This window comes from Eleutherodactylus coqui, chromosome 3 (assembly GCF_035609145.1).
Source record: "Eleutherodactylus coqui strain aEleCoq1 chromosome 3, aEleCoq1.hap1, whole genome shotgun sequence".
Classification (NCBI taxonomy): Eukaryota; Metazoa; Chordata; class Amphibia; order Anura; family Eleutherodactylidae; genus Eleutherodactylus; species Eleutherodactylus coqui.
The window spans coordinates 47,087,033-47,110,588 of NC_089839.1; the positions used below are offsets into that span (position 1 = coordinate 47,087,033).

The window sequence follows — 23,556 nt, forward strand, 5'->3', positions numbered from 1 at the left end:
GGGTTAACGGTCTGTCCGACTGGTATTGCAGCTCAGACATATTCAAGTGAATGGAACTGGGATGCAATAATAAACCAGATCCCATTAAAGGGGTTATGCCGAGATGTATTGCTCGCGGTGAGAGAAACAAGCTTGCTTTTCTTTGGCAGTCCCATAGGATGAATGGAGGGAGCAGCAGCACACATGCTCAATCACTGCACCATTTATTTGTGGATGCTTCCAACCACCATTCTTGCGATTAGCGGAGAGTCCCAGCCCCCGAATTCCCCCACCCCACCCCTACTGATCAAATAATTTTTCTGTTAATAGGGGATAATTTTCAGTCTAGACACAATCATTGTATATATCTTTTGTTTTTCTCTGATGGTATTGATCTGCGGGATCAATCCTGCCTAATTTTAATAGATTGGTCTTTTACAGAGGCAGCAATACCACATAAGGCTTTAATTTTTTTTTTATGTAAATGTACCTAAACTATAAGCACCATAACTTAGTTTATGACGCTTATAGTTGATGACAGGTTCCCTTTAACTGCCGCTGTCAGAATTGACAGCCGCATCTAAATGGTTAACGGTGGCAATCAGAGTTATCTGTGACTGTGTATGAGTGTCAGCTGTCAATCACATCTGACACCCACCTTGTATGGAGTGGGCTGAGCCCACTCTATACTAAACCTTTGCACAGCCAATGCTTATTAACCTGGGATGCCATGAAAGAGCTAAAATGAAATTGGCGCTGTTTGTGGAGAAAAATGTAAATTTTTTTTTTCTAATCCTGGATAACTTCTTTAAGGCCTCATGTCCACTTGGAAATGCGGGCCCGCGCAGATTCTCCATGCAGAATCCCGCAGCGGGTCCCACCTTTCCCGCGGACATGAGGCCTTAAAATTGATTTTTCTTACCTGTTCGGACGCTGCGGATCTTCCCTCAGTCGCGGCCAGATCTTCTTTCTTCAGCCCGGCGGATGTGCTCTGCACGCCGGAAGCGTGCCGCGCGCATGCGCTGTGCACTCTTTTATTTTTTTTAACTCCTGCTCTCCCGTGCCAGAGAGCAGAAATTCAGCTGTGGGTGTGCCGCGGATACGGACGGCTTCCATAGGCTTCTATAGAAGGATAGTATTTACTTACCTGCGGGTGTCCAATGCATCCCTATGGGCGCTTATCACGCGTGCGGGACACCCGCGCGGATTTCCTAATTCCATTTGTCCAGTGGACATGAGGTCTAACTTTCTCACTGCCAGGATAATCTCCACACTTTCTGGACAAAAGCACATATCAAATATGAAGAAAAAAAAAAAAAAAAGCATAATCTATACATTCTCAAAGTCCGCACCTGGCCTATTGGGGAAAATACCATGCAGCACGTTACAACGGTGGATGAACCATAATGGTTTGTCAAAAATGGCATTAAAATTCATGTTTGCGGCTATATGGCTGACCCAAGCAGAGACTAAGACACTTGAAAACTCCTAAAAATAAGTGTAAGGCTGCTTGTCCACGGACGAGATGTCATGACATGTTTATTGCGGAGCTCGCCTGACACGCTTTCCATAGGATAACTATGCTGCATGGTCTGTGTATCTAACCTGAGATTTCTCCACATATGGCAGTTGATGAAGGCTCCAGTAAGCGGTGATCTACAGCAGTGGAAGCCCATATACCAGATGCCTGCAGAATCCCGACTGTTGGACATGGAGATGTTGGAGGATTACTGCGTTATGTTCCTGAGACAGAACAACGAGCTGCACATGGATGTGACCTCTCTCTCCGGAGAGCTGGTTACTCGCTCGGTGAAGGTACATTGTGGGTCATACTTGTTTAGTTATTGCTGTGGTGTTTAGCATCAAACTTTATAGTTATTCCCAGTTGTATGCGGGCAGAATGGGGCAAATTAATTAATCTAATGTAGTCCGAAGCTGAGCAAATGTATCATAACGCCACATGCTGTAGTATAAATTTGGTGCATCTTGCCAGAACATTTTTGTCTGGCTCCTCTATGCGCTAAATACGTGAACAGGCGTGTATCATGCACTAGCGGAAATATTACTAAAATGACGGTCTTGTTACATTTTCCCCAAAGCCTTTAAAATGCTAACAAATGTGCAGTACATATACATATACAGGCTTTACATTAGAGGGTTCATGGGGGCGTCAGCTGACAATACCTGCTGTAGAAGGGAGCGTACTGATGCCCAAAATGGCCGAGCGAGGGCGCAATTCCAGAAAAGATGCTAAAGTGTTCTCTTGTGCGATAGGCATCTCCAGCACAACTCCAGAATTAAGTTTATGAGGGAGGGAAGGCGTATGGTACCAAGCCATTAATATTTTGTACTTATTTTCTTTATAAAGGCTACATCTAGAGCTTTTTGTTGCTCCAGACCAAATCCTTCTCCATAGTTCAGGAGGTAACTCTCTATACAGCCATTTCTCCCAATTGTACATATAGGAGTGTTTATAGGGAGGAGCAATGGCTTTGGTATTACGAATTTTATGTATAGAAGAAATAAGGCCTTCGGGAAGAGGTCGTAGTGAGGCATATTCGCTCAAATAGGGGAGGGAGGTGAAACTGCATGACAAAAAAAGTGAATGGTAATAGTGGCAGATTTGGTGGTATCCAAAAGCTGCCGCTGGGGAAGAGGAGTATTTTGCAACAGTAGTTGAAAATGGTGGAAAGCCACTAGAGCCTGGCAGTACAAGGTCACAGAAGTAGATTGGGATCATGCCACGGCCTCATCTTGGTTGTCATAAAACAGTCCGGAAAGAGAGGAGTGTAGAGGAAAGGTGTTAAGGAAGACTGGAGACTTGCAAGTTGGAAACACATTCTGCAATGGTGCTACACCTCCTTAGTGAAAAGTATGGGGTCCAAAAGAGAAGTTGGGTGCACATTAGGGACTGGACCCCAAATTAATGAGCTAGGTTGGATAGGGGCTAGCCATAATTTATCAATTTCAGTCCACTTATTAAAAGACCATGGAGTCCAGGAGACGATATGTCAAGATGGGCAAAGTTGTAGTATGACTATGTAGAATCCTGGAATGACCTCCAGGGTCATCGAGTCCAACCCCCTGCTCAATGCAGGATCACTAAATCATCCCAGGCAAATGTCTGTCCAGCCACTGTTTGAAGACTTCCATTAAAGGAGAACTCGCCACCTCCTTTGGCAACCTGTTCCACTCATTGATCACTATCACTGTAAAAAGTTTTTTTATCTAATCTGTCTCCTCCCTTTCAGTTTCATCCCATTGCTTCTAGTCTTTCCTTGTGCAAATGAGAATAGGGCTGATCCCTCTGCACTGTGACAGCCCTTCAGATATTTGTAGACCGCTATTAAGTCTCCTCTCAGCCTTCTTTTTTGCAAGTTAAACATTCCCAGATCTTTTAAATGTTCCTCATATGAAATGGTTTGCAGACCGCTCACCATCTTGGTAACTCTTCTTTGAATTTGTTCCAATTTGTCAATGTCTTCTTTTTAAAATTGGGATTCCCAAAACTGGACATAATATTCCAGATGAGATCTGATTAAGGAAGAGTAGAGGGAGATAATTACCTCACTTGATCTATACTCTATGCTGCTCTTAATACATCCCAGAATTATGTTTGCCATTTTTGCTACTGCATCACATTGTTGATTCATGTTCAGTCTGTGATCTATTAGTATATCCATGTCCTTTTTCACATGTGTTGCTGCTTGGCTCAGTTCCTCCCATTCTATATGTGCTTTTTTTTTCAGCTTTGTGTCGTCGTTAAATTCATCAGTTTCCCTTCAGTTCCCTCCTCCAGATCATTTATAAAAATGTTGAACAAGACTGGGGCCAGGACAGAGCCTTGTGGTCCCCTACTTGACACATTCTTCCACTTGGATGTGCAGCCATTTATGACCAATGTTTGAGTACGATCACTCAGCCATTTGTTAATCCACCTAACAGTTGCCTTGTCAATCCCATATTTGGTCATGGCATGAGATACTTTACTAAATTCAAGATATTCTATATTTACCGCATTTCCCTGATCAACTCAGTTAGTGATTCTGTCATAGAAGGAAATTAAATTAGTCTGGCATGACATGTTTGTTACAAACCCATGCTGGCTCTAGTTAATTACTTCACTCTCTCATCCAAGTACTTGCATACATCCTGCTTAATAATTTGTTCAAAGATCTTTCCTGGTATAGAATTCGGGCTCACAGGCCTGTAGTTTCCTGAGTCCAAGCCATCATGCGAGACATCAGCAGGCAGTAGTGATTTAGCAATACAATGTATTTTGTCCTGTCATGCAAAGCTCAGGAAAGACGCTTGGACAGTTTTAAGCTTTGATTTAGGGACTTTGATAGGTAAGGATAGGAATATTTATTGACATTTTGATTGTCGCTATGTGACCTAAGAAAGAGAAAGGAAGATGTTTCCATCTAGAGAGAAGAGGGGAAACTTCACGTTTCAAAGAAGGAAAATTACAAGAATATAAAATAGAGTAAGACGAGGATATAAGTACTCTTAACTATTTAATAGATTGTCTCTCCAGTTGTAGGGGAATGAGATTTGCAGAGTACAAATAAGTGAGTGTGACATGTTAAGGCTGGGTTCACACAGGGGGGATTTGTCGCGGAAATTCCGTCCGGAATTTCTGCGCGGCAGATCCGCCTGCGGCCGCTAATCTCGGGGTTAGCCAGCCATGTGGACGAGATTTCTCAGAAATCTCGTCCACACAGGGTGGCCAATCCGCTGCGGTTGATCCGGCCGAAACCGCGGCTGCGCCGACCGTAGCATGTACATTCTTTTTTCTTTCCGCTGCGGCCGCGCTCTCCTCTATGAGAGCGCCAGCCGCAGCGGAAGAGCAAGCGGCCGGGCCGCTTCAAAGCCGCCGCGGGTTTTTCCGCGGCGCTTCTCCCGGCGGAAATCTCACGGTTTTTGCTGCGGCCAAACCGCGAGATTTCCAGCAGGAATCCGCCCCGTGTGACCCCAGCCTAATAGGCAAAGCCATAGACTTAGAAGGGTTTACTTTCTATCCTGATATTTGACTATAGGTGTCTAAGGTTGAGGTTAGAAAGGAAGATAAATGGATTTGTATGAGTGAGGAGAACATTAGCCACAAATAAAGAGATCTTAAAAAGCCGATTGTAAACTGGAAGACCACTAATATCCGAGTGGGCTCTAATCAAAGATGCTAAAAACTCAATACTTAAAAGAGAGGCTAATAGACAACCCTGGTGTGTGTATCTTGCGTCAGAAGCGGTGTCCTGTCTACTTAAGGAGGGCACCTAAAAAATGTGCGGAGACACCTAAGGGGTGAGTGGATCAGGGGATAGTATAGTCTCTCCACAAGGAGAACACCCAGAAGGGGTGTGGGGACACCTAAAAGCTAAGTAAATACCTCTACAGCGCCATCTTTTTTACTTGTAGTAATCTTGGAACAGTTGGGCTATTTTAGATGGCCCATAAAGCAGTGTTCCTATCCTATCCTTAAGGGCATAAGGAGTCAAGTTTGGCTGTTTTCTCCCGCAGCTGCCTTGGGCACGATAGTGTGGGCCTTATTGGTTTTTTTCGTCGAAGCTTTGTCTAGTAAAGTAAATTCTGCCCCGCGTAAGTTCAGCTCTTTCAATTTGCGATTGAAGATCAATAATATGCTAAAGAGTTGATCTTGTGGTGCGAGAGCTAACTGTGTTTCAAGACTGTAGAGTTCCCTTTTACAGGCTATTGGGTGAGAACAGGCATCTCTTTTTATCTGAGTCGCTGCCAAAATACATTGGCCACGGAAGACTGCCTTAGGAGCTTCCCAGGATAATTCTAAGGATGCATTGTCTTGAAAATAATTTTGAAGAGGTCTATACAATTCTGCAAACATAAGGGGGTTTGTCAAGAGCAGCAGGGAGAAGACCCAAGGTAAGTAATATTGGAGCGTAGTCGGACCAGCATGTAGGGCTGATATCTGCCGAAAGAAAGGAGTATGGGCACATTACCACAATAATCCGTGCGCGTATGGGTCTGATGAGGGTGAGAGAAAAAGGAGTATTGCCTAGATGTTGGGCATAGCAATAAGGGGGTGTCTATCTCATGTATCTGAAAAGGAGATATTAACCCCCCCACCCTACCCCCTACCACTTTTTCCCCCTTCCCCCATCATTACAAGAGGTGTTCCGCGTAAAGATGATAGTTTAGTGAGGATAGATATCAAAAGGATTGTCTGGAAGACATGGGATGCATTTACTGGGTTATTACAAAGGATCTTCCCAATTTGAAACCCTCATAACTCCCGATTTAATGACACTCGGAAATATAAATTTGATATCAATGGAAACAGAAACGCAAAATGTTTTGGTGCAATATATCAAAAATGTTTTCCATATCAGAGGTGTTCAATATGAGCCCCTTTGTCACCCGACACATCGAGTCTGTAGCCAAGTTCCTGCCCTACATGTTGTAGTGTATCACGATTAACTGATACAAGGGCTTCTGTGAAGCGTACTCTTAGATCATGCATGATGGGCGGTAGGGGGGGGGGCATGTAGACTCCATTTTTAACATTCCACTAGAGAACAAAATCACAAGGTGTAAGGTTCGGGGAACATGGAAGCCAATTCATCTGTTTGGTAGTCACCTACTGAGCTCACTTCTGTCTTCACTATGAAAATGGAGGTGAGGGGGTCGCCTTGTCCTGTTGGAAGATGAATCTTGGGAATTCCTGCTTCGGCTGCAGCAGAAGCCTTATTTGTGGCACTTCCAGGTACAAAATCCCCGGAATTGTTTCTTCATGGAAAAAAGAGTCGTACACTTTCCTACAGCGCAAAACACATTCACCTTGGAGGAGTCGCACATGCGCTCCACGTAGGCCGGTGGGGTTTCCAAACCACAGCCTTCAAAGGAAAAAATGAAAAACTGCTCATGACCTCAGTCCTCAATGCCCACACCAGGAGGAGCTTATAATCAGGGCATGGATAAGAGTTCTCTGAGCCGGATATGAGGTATATAAAGCCACAAAAAGATAGATCCAGCGAAGAAAAACTTCGAACATTGTACGTTGTTCTTGCTTCTAGCGCTTTGAAACGCATAGGCTGTTTTTTGTTGTTTTTTTTATTCATGTGTGCATTCATGAATTTTTAATCCAGTTCTAAATAAATGTTTTTGTTTTTTTTAATCCTTGGATTTCTGTGCTGAATTAGCCTGTATGTCTGTGGCTTTACTAAACCAGGCATTTCAGGAGGGGTTCTTCATAAAAAGGCATTGTGTAAAGCCCCTTTTGTATGCACGATTATAGTGCAAATTGCTCATTAGATCAAGCAGTTTGCACAAGAATTGCGCAGTGTGAACGCATACAGGGAAAGTCCGATCGGCAATAAAATGCGGATTGGATCTTTGATGCAACCGTCGTTGGTCTGCCGCTGCATCGTTCAGTTTAAACAGGTTGTCGTTCAACTATGAACAACTGCCTGTTTACTGTGAATGGAGGCATGCAGGCTGGAATCGTCTTAAGTCTACCAATGCTTCCATTTACTGAGCGATCATGCTCCTGTGTAAAAGCACAGGAGTGATCATCGCTGGAATGGCTGTGCGATGATCCTCCTGTGTAAAACCACAGGAGCCATCATCGCTGGAATGGCTGTGCGACAGTCGGATCGTTTTTAAAAGGGGCGTAATACTCTATTTCCCCTATGGGGGTGCTGCAGGGAAATTGAACACTTCCAACTGGATTCCTCTACAGATTATTGCTGGGGGTCTCAGCTGCTGATCGGTTAATACATTGCTCAAAATGAAACAATTCCAATGTGACTAAACTGTCTGCAAGATGGCCCCAGAAATCATACCATCCCTTTTTCACAAGCCTGTACTTAAAGGGGTAGCATTTGTTCCTTTTACAATAGACCCCTTATTCTCGCCTTACGCTGGAGCTGGTGTTTACTGTCATTTTCTAAAATGTAATTTTTGTGTGGCTGTTCCAATTGGTCACCCTGGGTGAATGTATACACCACTGCAACATCGGCGCTCATTTAGGAGTTCGCCCGCCGGACGTCTTTTCTTCTAATCTTAACAAATATTCCCCTTCCCTCCTGTATTAATCTAAAAAGAAAAAAAAAATGAAATAAAAGGCGTAAAATGTACTCAAAGTGCAAATGTGTTTGCAGTGGTGCAGTCATAATTTTTTCTTTTACCGCTGTTGTATTGAATTGTTATGTTGAGGAGAGCGGGAAGAATAGACGTTCTGGCCTTTCAGCAGCTTGCAGAGAGTGAATACTGATTTTTATGTATTTTTTTTCCTTCCTGCCTTGAGAATCCTACACATAATAGCTACAAACCACCAAGTGTACATGTGCCAAGAAAAGGCTTATTGTGCCGCTCAATGGTTTTTCTTCAGCTCTCCGATCCAAGGCACCAATTTCAAGTGACTAAATGCTAAAGAGCCAACCTGTAGCACAAGATCGCTAGCTGGCATCAAACTGGCTAGATTACAAGAGCAAGTCCGCCAAGGGCGTATAATCAAAGAGGGAGCCGGGGAAATAATAGAACTGAATAGAATTACTTGCTGAATGTAATGTTATTTAACCGGAATGGAATATTTTTCAGAAGCCGCATTTTACCCCCTGAACGCGTTACTTTACGCAAAAAAAAAATCATAGATTAACGTTGCATATGTTTGTCGTCCTTATTGAAACGCTTTTACCAAGAGCAAGGCTGGTCTATATGAGTCAAATGCCATCTGCTCTTCTCTGGCTACACAAGGAAAAAAAGTTAAAGGGCAACTTTGTTTAAACCGCAAAGCTTTAATTTGATTAAACTTAAAAGATGAATAAAGTTCAAAAAGTTTGAACAAAACCCCGCTTAATCTCAAAGATGATCGATCAAATGACAGTTTTAGTGACAGTTTTGAGCTATCATCTTTGCATAGCCCATAGTAGGTAATTGGCTACTAAAGAGCTATGCAGGAGGAGCAGGAAGCCGCTGCTATCGCTCGGCGAACAATACAGTTGTTTTGCATAAGCAAACAGCTGCATTGTTCTCCGCGCTTAGAGCTTGCATCCTGCTGGGAACTACCGGCGGGTCACGAGCTGAAAGAATCTTATCAGTGCTGCTGACTGTGATAACAGCCTGCACTGCTGATAAGAGTTCATCACTCAATTCTAGAAAACTAGAATTGAGCGAGGAACGAATCGTTCACGAAAACTGCACGATGTCCGTGCATTTGAAACGCAACGGTTATCGCTCAAAAGACAACTTTGAACGAGAATCAGGGTGTCTAAATGGGCTTTAAGCATGGTTTGCAGATGTTTTGTGTTGTATGTTAATAGCGTTAAAGAAAAAAAAATGTCCGCGAGTCGTCCTCTTCTATCGCTGTTTTATATTGCCAGTAAATTGGGAGTTGTTGTCCCCTTGAAATCCTAAGGCTTGGGCTTCAAAGCGACTTTGGTTATGCAGCATGAAGTTTTGTTTTTTTTTCACTGCAAGCTCGCATCTAGTGAATGGGCTTGCGTTTTGACCTGTGACTTAATGTGACCGTGACCCGACGGTCGCAAAAAAACGGATACTGTTGGGTTTTTGATTGCAGACTGTAATTCAAGTCACCTGCAACTTAACTGAGATGGGTCAGGAACGCTATCTTTTCTCCTTAGGGAGAGCACCTAAAAGGTGAGTGAGTGAGGAGAGTTATAAGGCCATTCATGCTCCTCTGGGTAATATGCAAATAAGGTAGAGGGAACAATATCTCTGCAGTGCCACCTGTTGGAAGGCAGCATTTCTGCAAGTCACTGTTAGCTCTTTTACACACAACAAGACATCTTTTGAGCAATAATAATCGTTGCGTGTAAATGTGCCCATCTTTCACTTTTCTGCCGAACAATGATTTTATGTTCGTAATAAAATCCATCGCTTGGCAGAAGAGCTGATAGCAGGGACTTTGTTGTGTTCTCCACGAGAAGCGCTAATAACATTGTCTCAGCTGTTAGCCCTGTGGCAAACAAAGGGAATGTCTTCAGAGAACAGACCACCCACTGTTCTCTGAATATAGCTCCAGGAGGCTTCCATGCATTAATAAGCTACTAATTGGCATTCGTACTAATTAGTAGTTTATGCAAAATGAGCGCTCAAAAGCCATCTTTTGATCGATCATCTCTGTGTGTAAAAGGGCCTTTAGACTCTTTATACAAGCCTTGTACTAATGACTGGGAATTGAAAGCCAGGTTTATTACAAGGCTTCTATAAAGAGTCTAACATTGACTTGCAGGAATGCTGCCTTCAAATAGGTGGTGCTACAGGAGTATTGTTCCATCTCCCTTATTAACTGAGATGTGAATGTTTGATAACTAAATTGCAGCTCTAAATTAGTTTAACCCTTTGCAATCCAATTTTGGATTCGGGGTTTCCTAGGGGGCTTTCTCTTTCTGCCATTATACAATGGCGCCATCTATTGGCTAGAGCCAGTACTGCGGTATGTGACATGCTGGAAGAGGCCCCCAATAACAGAGCGGCCAGTAATCTGCAGTAAGAATACCCTGCTGGACGTCTTCCGACATCGGAGCTGTACAGCCTTCAATCAGAATGTCTTTAGATGTCAGACAGTGGATTGGAAAGGGTTAATGACAGCAAGTTAACAAATGTTTTGGTCATGTGACTTTTATGAGATTTGATCTTGTGTGACAAAAGTTGTCCAAGTGCAGAAAAAACAAACTGGCTGCAAATGCATTAAAACAATAAAAGCAATGTTTATTCTCCAGAGAATCCAGTGTTAAACCCTCGGTCCTCCAGTGGTCACATGCTGTTCTTCTGGCATCACCACTTGAATTCTAGGCGGCATGATACCAGGAGAGCAGCACTGTTGCCTCAAAAGGTCAGGTGGTAGCCATTCTTAAACAAAGATCGGGAGGACTGTAGTACACCTTTTATTTGCAGCCACTTTAAAACTGTTTTTGCACACTTGCACAGCCCTTTTAGGTAATACAATTTTGGCTACTTGTAGCTACCACTAAGGGGCCTTCAAATAACCATGTATAAATACATTAGGCGACAATATAAGGATCTCTCCCATGATCTGTTTATACCCAGGAATATGACAATAACAAGAGGGCATCCTTTACGGTTAGAGGAAATAAGGTTTTATCACCAACATAGAAGAGGCTTCTTTACTGTAAGAGCAGTGAGACTGTGAAACTCTCTGCTTGAGGACGTGGTGATGGCAAAATCCATAAAGGAGCTTAAGAAGGGACTAGATGCCTTTCTAGAGCGATATGATATTACAGGATATAGACATTAAATAACCAGCGGGGTTGTTGATCTGGGTCTTGGAGTCATGTAGGAACTTTCAAACTTCCGGGATTATTCTGACTACCATTATGGAGCCGGGAGGGAATTTTATTTCCCCCAAATGGGCTAAATTGGCTTCTGTCTCAGTGGGAGGTTTTGCCTTCCTCTGGATCAACAATGGGGGTGGAAACAGGCTGAACTGGATGGACATTGTCTCCCTTCAGCCAAACATACTATGTTTCTTAAAGGGATTCTTTCACCGGATTCATGACTTGGATATGGACTTTGAGTCACCGAGATGGGACGTACCGACCTTTCCCCACCCAGCTGTCGGCCTCTACATGATGCGGGTGGGGAGAAGCCGGCACAACCCACCTCTGTGACTCTGAGTCAGACTTCATGAACCTGGTGACAGAATCTTTTTAAATGGCATTGAGATGCAATATCGAACACAACCAATGGACATGGGTGGCACTTTTTCTAGAAAGCATTATTAATTTTAATCAAAGTGGATTTGAATCCCCTCTAGGCACAGTATATATTTTTCATATAGATTGAGGGGCTCTTTAAGGACCACTGATGACAGACCTAGCAATAGATGAATTGCGGGAGCCGCCTGACCTCGCTCTACCCTGGCAGCCTGTTCGCTTTCATTAGGTAGAGGAGTCAACGTTTTTTTTTTCCCTTTTTTTATTTTGCAGATGAAATGTGACTTTAAATATCACTTCACAGAGCAAATTTAATTTGACAAGAAAATCACGACTTGTTTCCTAGTTTGCTTTTTAATTGAAATAGTGATTGAATTTCATTATAGTGTTTAAATAAAAAGGTTATTAACAAGTTGAGTGCAGTGAACCATTTACGCTATGCCTCTGTCAACTAGCGTTTTGTTCTGCGAGCGTAAGGCTTTCTTTTGCTCTGATATCCGTATATATAATTATCATATGAATTGAGGTGAAACAGCTTTCCAGATTAAATCTATCGCACATAGACAGGGATTTTGTATGGGGGGGTGACAATGAAGTTTCCTAAATAAAATGTTTTCATTTTCCCTCCCCCCGTTTTCTCGTTCTCCATCCAGCTTCCAACATGGGCCTGTGCTCTACAACCTGATTTGCACCCAGAGGACAAGACAAACACTATCCGCTTTTACCTTGAGTCTCCGGTACATCACCCAGTGATGTTTTCTTATTCTGTACTAGATGACAGATTGTCGGTAGAAGCCGATTACAATAGAGAGAAGAGCGAGGCTTGTCATGTTGTGCGAACGAAAGCCAAGAGCAAGGTCAGTGGTGGTCTTTTAAAGAATGTCTAAAGTTTATGAATAGAGATGAGCGAGCACCAAAATACTCGGGTGCTCGTTACTCGAGCCAAGCTTTTCGGAATGCTAGAGAGCTCGGCTCGAGTAACGAACCCCATTGAAGTCAATGGGAGACTTGAACATTTTTCAAGGTGCCCCATGCATTGTTTTCAATGGAGCTGCGACTGCTGCCGGCGGCTCCATTGAAAACAATAGTCTGCCGGCACCCCTGAATTGTTTTTCATGGAAGGGCTTTACATATAAGCCCTTCCCTGAAAAACAATAATTTTTAGTATAAAATAAAAAAAAATAAATAAAACGTACCCTGCCGGCTCCCCCGCGGGGATGAAGAACACATCTGCCGCATGCGGCAGATGTTTCCTTCATCCCTGCTAGTAAAAAGAATTCCCTGCTGCTACATCTGCCACATCTGTGACAGATGCAGCAGAGGAATTCTTCAATTCCCTACCGCAGCTGTCACACATGACAGCTGCGGTAGAGGATCCTGCTGCCGGCCCCCCAGTAATTGGATTTCAGGGAAGGGCTTTAAATATAAGGAAAATAGAAGTGGAGAGGAGCTGCTACTGTTAAAAAAAAATTTCATTCTTTATTAAATAAAAAGCATACAGCTCACAGGTCCGCGCTGAACGCGTTTCAGCTACAATAGCCTTTGTCAACAGCTATGAGGTATGAGATACATAAGACATTTTATAGACAAAATACAAATTAAAATCAAAGAAGCAATACCTGTGTGTGCTAGATTGTCAGGGGGAGAAATGGCTGAGGAATGGTGTGGTGGGTTTGTTCAGGAGTTAATTGCACCACATGTTGTAACTAGCATGCAGAGATTTGTTACAAAATGGTTTTAAACAGACAGAAAGAGGGGCAAATAATTAGTAAATGTATAAATATTTGAAAAATGGTAATGAAATACATCTGTACAATGATAAATAGGTGAGGATAAGCCCTTCCCTGAAAAACCAGGAAAAATAGTGTAAAAAATTATTAAAAATAGATAATCTCTTCAACTGCCGGGGCTCAGCCACGTCTTCTCTCTGCTGTCCCCGACTCTGTAGTGCTGATCTATCAGCAGGCAGGGATTTAAAATCCCCGCCTGCTGAAAGAGCTGATTGTGATTGGCTGAGGTAATCAGCCAATCACAGGCAGCTCTCGCCTGTCATTCATTCGGCTATGGTGTGACCTTTTGCAAATTTGCAGAAAGATGGGGGAAACGTGAAATTTTTCCACTCCGTACGCCATAATGACAAAGGGACAACAGAATGTTGGAAATCTTTTGTAAATGTCTTAAAAACGAAAAACTACAATTTGCATTGACCTACAAGTAAGTATTCACACCCTGTACTCAGTATTTAGTTGAAGCATCTTTGGCAATAATTCTAGCCTCCAGCCTTCTTGGTTGTGATGCCACAAGGTTCACACACCTGAATTTGGAGATTTTCTGCCAATCTTCTCTGCAGATCTTCCCAAGCTCTGTCAGGTTAGATGGGGGCCGTCTGTGGACAGACATTTCCAGGTCTCTCTAGAGATGTTCGATTCGGTTCAAGACTGTCCCCTGGCTCGGCCACTCAAAGATTGCTGTGTGCTTAGGGTCATTGTCTTGTTGGAAGGCGAACCTTCTGCCCAGTCTGAGGTCCCTTGCGCTCTAAAGGACGTTTTCTTTAAGAATATCTCTATACTTTGCCTTATTCAGCTTTTCATCACTCCTGACCAGTCACCCTGTTTCAGCCCCTGAAAACCCCCCCACAGCATGATGCTGTCATCACCATGCTTCACTGTCTGTCTGGGAATCCTTTAGGTGTTTTTTTGACAAACTCCAGATAGGCTTTCATGTGTCTTCTACTGAGTAGAGGCTTATTTTTGGCCCCTCTGCCATAATGCCCAGATTGGTGGTGGGCTGCAGTGATGGTTGACCTGGAAGCCTGAGTGATCATTGGGTTCTTGGTCACCTCTCTTACCAAGACCCCTCTTCTCCAATTTACTTTGGTGGCTTGGACAGTTCTAGGAAGAGTCCTGGTTGTTCCAAACATCTTCAATTTAAGAATAATGGAGTTCACTGTGCTCCTGGGAATTTTCAGTGCAGCGGACATTGTCTGTAGCCTTCTGCAGATCTGTGCCTCCACACAATCCTGTCTCTGAGCTCTACAGGCAGTTCTTTCCTCCTTGATTCTTGGTTCTTTCCTCCTAATGATAACATCGTGCACCCTAAAATGGTGCCACTGATTTGTGCATAAAACAACTGAAGTTTACCTTACCATGCATTAAAGATGTTATCTTAAGATATTAAAGCCAGACAACCCCCCTTCAATAAGACTGCCTGCATGAAAATAATAAACTGAACTATACGTGTGTGTGTGTGTGTATATATATTTAATATTATTATATAGCACCCCATGTGTATACTTCCTTATAGTCTGTAAGCTCTTGGGCCCTCGCCACTATTGTTGAAAATGTGAATTGGTTTATTACTAGATGTTATGGCCCATTTTTCCGTATGTTTTTCCCATTTTGTAAAGCCCTGCAGAATATGTTGGCACTATATAAATAAAGATTATTATTATTTGCACCCTCCCACCCCTTCCCTGTTGCCGGGATTCAGCGCTGCTGTTCTGCTGTGGTTCCGGCGTTGTTTGTGATAGATGATGTTACTGAAAATCAGGTGACAGCTGCAGTGTCATATTCCCGAACTCCTGACATCTCGGCACTAAGGATGTGAGCGCCAATGCTAGGCGAACGAGTAGTCATTTTATGGCCTCTGATTGGCTGCAGCATTCACCTGATTTCCTGTGACATCATCTGTCACAACCAACGCCGGGACCACAGCGGGACAGCAGCGCTGGATCCCATTGGTGGCGGAGGGGTAAGTATAGTTAATTCTATTATTACAGGCAGCCCTATTGAAGGGGAGTTATCCGAGAAGTGGACAACCCCTTTAACTTATCCTCTATCCACAGGATAGAGGATAAGTGTCTGATCGGCGGGGGTCTAAGCGCTCCCTGATCACAAGCACAAGGGTCCCTTGTCACCCCATATGAATGGAACAACAATCAAGCATTGCCGCTGCTACTTCATATATGTCTAAGGGACTGACAAAGACGAGGTGTTCCATAGAAATGAATAGTGACATGCGTTTCTGCTCAATTGCCGGCTTAAGGGGGTTGGACACCTGTATGCTCCGTAGCTTGGTGCAGAGTGATTCAAATGCCCATGTAAGTAAGCAGACTAGGTAAGGTGGCATTGCATGGCACTATTTATCTGGACAGTGTGTAGGGTTATGTTCTCCTTGGATATGTCGAATTCCCATATTGTTTGTTGCCATTGTCATTCTTTAGAGGTTTTTTAACCCCCTCGTAAGATATGTCCATTGTTTTCTATTAACAGGACGGGACTTTGGTGCCAGTCACGATTTTCTATAAAGGAGAGCGTGGACTTGGAGAGAGACCTCTACTCCTTCACGTCTATGGGGCTTATGGCATGGATCTGAATATGAGCTTTAAGCCTGAGAAGAGAATGCTGGTTGACGATGGATGGATATTAGTCTATTGTCATGTAAGGTAATGTGCGAATGATGATAATCAAGTCCCAGTCCTTGGATGCCTACCTTGGCAAATATTGTGAAAGTGGGGCAGTTAAATCTAAATTGCTTGGCTTATTTGTTAAAGTGGCAGTTCAGCTCAGATTTTATGGGAAGTGTATAAACTGTATGCTTTAACCCCTTAATGACACGGCCCTTTTTTTTCGCATTTTCGTGTTTTCCTCCCCACTTTAAAAAAATCATAACTCCTTTATTTATCCATCGACGTCAGTGTATGAATGTTTTTTGCGGGACGAGTTGTAGTTTTTAATGGTGCTATTTAATGTACCATATAATGTACTGAAAAACTTTTAAAATTCTAAGTGGAGTAAAATGAAGAAAAAAATGACATCTTTTAGTGCGCCTTGTTTCTATGGCGCACAAACTGCAACAAAAACGACATGATAACTTTATTTTATGGGTCAGTACAATTGCTACGATACCAAACTTGTATAGTTTTTATTTTTTACTACACTACTTTTTTTTTTTTTCAAAGACATTTAATTTTTTTAAATTATTTTCTGCGGTCATTTTGTGCGCGCTATAACTTTATTTTTCCGTCGACTTAGCTGAGCAACGGCTCATTTTTTGGGGGATGTCCTGTAGTTTCTGATAGTACCAATTTTTTATTGCGGTTTTTCTGGGAGACAGGGTAACTGAAAAAGTGCATTTCTGGCGTTATTTTTTTTTTTTTTTGGACGACGTTCACCATGCGGGAAAAATAATGCGCTACTTTGATAGATCGGACTTTTACGGATGTGGCAATAGCAAATATATATTTTTATTTTATGATTTAGATTTTTCAATAATAGATATGGCAAAAGGGCGGTGATTTAAACTTTTATAACTTTTTTTTTTACAATTAATAAAACTTTATTGATTTTTTTTTTTTTTTTTACTTTACTTTAAAGTCCCCCTGGGGGACTACAACCAGCGATGCTTTGATCGCTCCTGCAGTATGACGTAACGCTATAGCACCCAGCCAGAAACCTGAATGTAAAGGCCCATTTACACTGAAAGATGATCGCTCAAACGGCAGTTTGAGTGACCATTTTGAGCGATCATTTTTGAGCTACTTAAGAGTTTTAACGTGTAAATGAAGGCTCCTGCTGTATGCAGATGACAGCAGGGAGCTCTGTTATCTCCAAACAGCTGCTTTGTTCTCGGAGCTGCCAGTGGTATCCCGCTGAGAACTCCGAGCGGGATACCAGCTGAAAGAATACTATCAGCGGTACCCCGCTGAGAACTCAGCGTGCAGTGCTGATAAGGCTCATCGCTGACTTTAAGCTTGCTTAAAGTCATCAATGAACGAATAGTGCATGAAAAGTGCACGATCAGCGCAAATTTACATGAACAATTATCGCTCAAAAGATAACTTTCCCTCCGACATCATGACAGCATACACCTGGAGGTTGCTCACCTGCTGACCTGATGGGACAGGAAGAGGCAGAACATAAAAGGCACCTCCCCTCCACCAACACCAGTGCTTTTCCTGTCCCTCCAGGACAGCAGCGGCAGAGCTCCAGCGATGTTCCAGGACTTACCGGTGAGCGGCGGCATCTCTTCTGGCAGCCCCGGTTGCCCCAGTGGGAAGTACCTCATCTGGGAGCTAACCGGGGACTGCGTGGGCCTGGGTCCAAGGACGGGCTTTCCGGCACCACTGCGGCCGTCATTCAGGCGGCGGCCACCATCTCTAAGATATCATCTTCTGGCAGCCCCACTTGCCCCAGTGGGAAGTACCTCATGTGGGTGCGAACTGGGGACTGCGTGGGCCTGGGTCCAAGGACAGACTTTCCGGCACCACCGCGGCCGTCAACCAGGCGGCGACCGCCATCTCTGGGTCCCGGCTGTAGTGGGCGGAACACAAGGAGTGTGACGCCAGACGCTCCGCAAGAGGGCGTGGCCTCGATGGAGCACACAAAGGGGGCGTGGCCCGGCGCAGCTTGGCGCCAGATTCAAAATTTAAAGCACCTGCACCAGGCGGCTGGTGTTTTTTTCTTTTCACGCTAGGAATCGATTCTAAGGACAGGAATAGATCCCACAAGTGCAGGATGTCGGCCAAGAGAGGACCCAGAGAATCTCCAAACTGTAAGTGGTCCTGTGGGCCAACCTACAGACACCTGCACTACACTTCCCTTACTAACAGAGCTCTCCCTTGTCATGTACGACAGGGATACTCAAAAACCTAGGGGGGGCTAGGAGGAGAAGTAAAAAGCATCCAGTATGCTTACAAAACTTGACGACTCCTATTCTAAAACATTATGCGCTTCCTGCTCAGCAAAAATTCTGCAGGAAGAAAAATCTTTCCCCATGTCTGAAATCCAGTCAGTTGTCCGGGAAGAAACAGTCCTACCTCTCGGACCTCCAACCAGGGCCCTTAGGGGCCACAAGAAGGACTGCTCCGGCAGTGTTAGAGTCCGACTCTGACATGGCAGAAGAATTCGATCTTGAAGATCTTGGGGAAGTGTTGCAGGACGTCATGTTGCGAGTCTGCTTCCACATCGTAAATCTACATTCCCTGTAAACGCCACACTTAAACCATTGATCCTTAATGATTGGAATTGTATGGATCAAGCTCCGTTAATTTCTAAAAGAATTTTAGGAGTGTCCTTTATTTGCAGACAATGAAGTGGCTATCCTTGAGGAGACACCAAATGTTGACACAGCTATCTCTATGGTGTCTAAAAGAACTGGACTACCATCTGAGAATATGTCCCACTTAAAGGACTCCATGGACAACAAAGTAAACATGACCATGCGTAAGGCTTGGTCCCCGTCCAGTTTCATTATAAAGCTAATACTGCGGCCACCTTGGTGGCTCGCTCTATGGCGGTTTGACTAGGTCAGCTTCTACGGTCCGCTTCGAAGCCCGCGTGGCAGCCCTATCCAACACGACCAAGGGTAAAGTAGTGGTCAGGAGACATAACCTCCAAAACTAGGTTGTGTACCCTACCCTTTCGGGGCGGCTAGTCATCAGACCCCGCAAAAAGCGCCTTCATTCCATGTCCTTCGTCTACAACATACGTGGGGAAAGGAAAGACCGGAGGAAGCAGTAAGGCTCTTACTGTTGTCCCTCAACCTGCATCTTCATGCCCGGTGAGCAGAAGATTAGTTCATTTGTGCACTAGTTGGAGAAACATAGCTACTGACTGTGCCTACCACATGCTGGGAAACTATCCTAATGACAGGAATCGATCCCACAAGCGCAGGCCTGGTGGCAGAGGGGTACAAGATTTGAGCTAGAACCCCGCCCTCCAAATAGATTCATTTTAACCTCAGGGGACTGTGTGGGTCTGGGTCCAAGTACGGGCTTCCGGTCCCACCGCGACCGTCATCCAGGCACCAACCCTAGAGCAGGCTCTACTTAAGGGTGAACAAATCGTGCTGGATATCGGTGCAGTTATCCCCATCCCTAAGACGGAATGGGGGAAAGGGTTTTACTCCCCTCTCTTTCTGGTTCCCAACCAGATGGCTCCCACCGATGGAGACTATCAGAACCGCAACCCCCCTAATTGGTAGGGATAACGTTATGGCTACGATTGACATAAAGGATGAGTATTATCACATCCCCAGTTATGTCAACTCGTAAAAAGTTCCTAAATTTGCGCTGAGAATGGCGCCTTCCCTTTGGAATCTCTTCTGCTTCACGGATCTTCTCCAAAGGGGTGATTGAAATGGTAGCCTTTCTGCACAATCGCGGGATTATCATCATCCCCCATCTGAAAGGGGGCATAGCTCAGTAGATGGTTCCCTGCTGGTGGCAGATCCCCTCACTATTCTGAGGTCACACTGGGGGTCCACGCTTCAGCTATCTAAGGGTCTGAGCTGGATCATTAATGATTTGAAATCCAACATGGATCCGGACACCAGGAAAAAATTCCTGGGAGTCAATTTGGATTTTCGTCTCCAATGTTCGTCCCTTCCTCCTCTAAGGAAAGAGCTCATTCTACAGAATGTTCTGCTCTATATAAAAAATCTACAGTTTCAATAAGAGGCGATGCGGATCCTGGGGCTAATGACTTCATGCATTGGAGTGGTTCCCTGGGCCCAGTTCCACAGCGGTGATCTCCAGACACTTATCCTCCAGAATGGGGACAAGTCAGTCCTCACTTGACAGGACAATCCCTATTTCCACTAGGGCTAGATCCTCACTCCGCTGGCGGTTGTCCTCAGACAACCTTTTAATGGGGACCCCGCGATAACTGATGCCAGCGCAAAAGGGTGAGGGGTCACCTTTGAAGGTGGCCATATACAGGGTACATAGGACCCTCATGAGAGATCCAGGTTATCTAACGTTAGAGAACGTAATGAGGTTTGGGAAACCCGACGTAGCCTGCAAACCGTTTAGGGATGAAGCATGTGAGGATTTTTTCCGATAACATGATGGCAGTGCCACTCATTCACCACCAGGGTACCACCAGGAATCCTCTACTTCAGCATTTGGCGGGAAGGTTCCTTCAATGGGCGGAACTCACAACTAAGTCACTGTCGGCCTTCCGTATAAAAGGAGCCGAGAATTCAGTCGCGGGCTTTCTAAGCAGGAAGAAAGTGGACGCAGGAGAGTGGGGACTCCATCCCGAAGTGTTTAGCCTACTCGGGACAAATAGGGGGTACCCGAAATAGTTTTGTTTGTGTGAAGCGCAAATACCAATTGCCGTCTTCTCTTTTCCCGAGACTCGGAGAAACAAGCCTTAGGCACGGGCGCCCCCTCTCACACCTGGGTTTGAGACTTAGCTTACGCTTTTTCCCCTTTACCCCTGATTCCGCTACTCCTAAGAAAATTACTGCGGCCAAGGCTGTCAGTAACGTTAGTAGCGCCTTATTGGCCCAAAAGACCTTGGTTTCCTCTCCTGAGATCTGTCAGTGGGAGAGCCTCTCCATCTTCCGTCAAGACTGGACCTATTGCTGCAGGGTCCTCTCTTCTACCCGGAGGTTCACAAGTTCAGGCTTAGAGTCTGGATCTTAAACGGGTAAAATTCTTAGAAAAGGGTCTATCATCTAATGGGGTTTCCACTAATTACGAGAGCCTTATGCCCTCGACGGAAAAGATTTATTCCAAAGTCAGGAAAAAATTCTCAGAATGGATGGGTCAGGACATCCAATCAGACATTCGTAAAAATTTTAAATTTCGTCCAGGCAGGCCCGGATAAAGGGTTGAGTCCAGATTCCCTCAAAGCCCAAGTAGTGGTTTTGAGGGCATTCTTTGATCTCGTGCTTGCTGAGCACAAGGGGATCAGGAAATTTCCTAGAAGGGCGAGTAGACTGCATCCATTCATAAGGCTGATGGTGCCCCCCCTGGGATCTGACTATAGTCCTTCAGGCCTTCTGCGATTTTCCCGTTTGAACCTATTAGAAACCTATCCATCGCCTTGCTGACGTACAAGGTAGCCCACTTTGTGGCAGTTATGTCGGCTATGTGTGGGTGAAATTCAGGCCCTTTCGCAAAGGGCCCCATATATGACTATGCACCCTGATGAGATCGTATTCTCCTTAGACCCTTCCCTCCAACCCAAAGTCTTGTCAGAATTCCACGGAGGCCAGCGAATAGTCATTCCAGCCTTTGTCTAAATTTTAAAAACGAAAAGGAGCAGAGGCTCCATAATCTTGACGTTAAAAGAGCTGCATTAGCGTACCTTGAGGCAACGGAAAGTTGCAGAAAGACTGACAAACTTTCGTTCAATTTCAGGGGCAGGCCAAAGGGAAGGCCACTTCTAGAGATTCAATAGCCAGGTGGCTCAGAAGAGCCATCCAGGAGGCTTACAAGGCCAAGGGCATTCCTCCCCCAGAAGGTTTGAAAGCCCACTTTACTCGGGCGATGGCATTTTCCTGGGCAGAAAGAGCGCACGCCTCAATCGAACAGATTTGTAACGCAGCCACGTGGACTTCTAGTCATACGTTTATTAAACCTTATAGGCTGGACATTAAAATCTAGTGAGGATGCAACCTTCGGGAGGAAGGTGCTTCAAGCAGTAATCCCTCCCTAAAAAAGCCCATGCCAGTTATTTGGTATTCCTCCAAGCGTATGCTGTCATGATGTCGGAGGGAAAACGGGAATTTTTCTTACCGATAATTCCCTTTCTTGAAGGCATCATGACAGCATACGGGCTTTCCCCCCCCCCCCCCTACCGACACGGTTACCCTTGTTTGTTTAACACATGAGGTAATGTGTATGCTTATGATTTCTTTGTCTAAGGTGTGTGGTGCCAATAAAACACACCTTCTGGTTAAGTATTCTATCACTGTGGTTATTTGGAACGCACTGGTGTTTGGTGGAGGGGAGGTACCTTTTATGTTCTGCCTCTTCCTGTCCCATCAGGTCAGCAGGTGAGCAACCTCCAGGTGTATGCTGTCATGATGCCTTCAAGAAAGGGAATTATCGGTAAGAAAAATTCCCGTTTTTGAGCGAATTTTGAGTGATAATCGTTGTCTAAATGGGCCTTAAGAGAGCCTTTAACCCCTTAATGACGCGGCCCCTTTTTCTTTTTTCCATTTTTGTTTTTTCCTTCCCCCTTCAAAAAAATTGTAACTCCTTTATTTATCCATCGACGTCGCTGTATGAAGGCTTGTTTTTTGCAGGACGACTTGTATTTTTTCAATGGTGCTATTCAATGTACCATATAATGTACTGAAAAACTTTAAAAAAATTCTTAGTGGAGTAAAATGAAAAAAAACAACATTTCGCCATCTTTTAATGGTAGCGGCATTTAAATGGTTAATACCCGCGAACGGCCGATAGCGGCTATTGCCTGCGGGTGTCAGTTGTAATAAACAGCTGACGCCCGCAACCTCTCTTCATACATACCCCGCCGCTCCATGACGTATCTATACGTCATGGATCGGGAAGGGGTTAAACCAAGTATGGGAAGGAAACGCAATGCAAAAAAACAGATAAGTGCATCATTTTTTTTCTGCACGGACTTTCTAAGGTACATTATGTGTGTATTGATTTTTTTAATGCACAAAGGTTCCTATAGCCTTTAAGCTTTTAATATGCCCCTAAGGGCTCTTGCACAAGAGCGATTTTGATTGCGTTTTCGTGCACGCAAAATCGCTTCTGCAAACTGCAGACAATAGAAACCATTGATTTCAATGGGTTCCCTCACATTGAGCGTTTTTGCGCCTGCATTTCCGTCGAGTGAAAAAATGTGGCCCGCTCTATTTTTGTGAAGATATGTACACCCAAGCCACCATAGGAGTCTATGGGGATGCTCAAATGTGCACCCAGGCCGCACAAAATTACGTCCGTAGCTGCGCAATTTCTCTGTTTTAATTGATAACACCGGGGGCTAATTAGGCTGTTAAGCCCGTCAAAACCGGCACCGATGGGAACAGGCCTAGCAGCACAAAAAAGTACATTATGCAGCACGGAATTGCGCAGACGAGAACACGATAGCTCTTTATTCACAGCGCAATCACGTCATCCTCTCGCAATCATAGCTATGCA

At 44.3% G+C, this 23,556-nt stretch overlaps 1 protein-coding gene across 2 annotated transcripts in view; it reads left to right on the forward strand.

The window, feature by feature from the left end:
- The window catches only part of PREPL (prolyl endopeptidase like), a 76,597-nt gene that overhangs the window by 16,135 nt on the left and 36,906 nt on the right, over nucleotides 1–23,556 (forward strand). For both annotated transcript variants that reach the window (XM_066595553.1, XM_066595554.1), the window contains exons 8-10: nucleotides 1,609–1,794; nucleotides 12,302–12,505; nucleotides 15,920–16,092. In XM_066595553.1, the coding sequence (XP_066451650.1) occupies nucleotides 1,609–1,794; nucleotides 12,302–12,505; nucleotides 15,920–16,092 (563 nt within the window). The remainder of the gene's footprint in view (nucleotides 1–1,608; nucleotides 1,795–12,301; nucleotides 12,506–15,919; nucleotides 16,093–23,556) is intronic.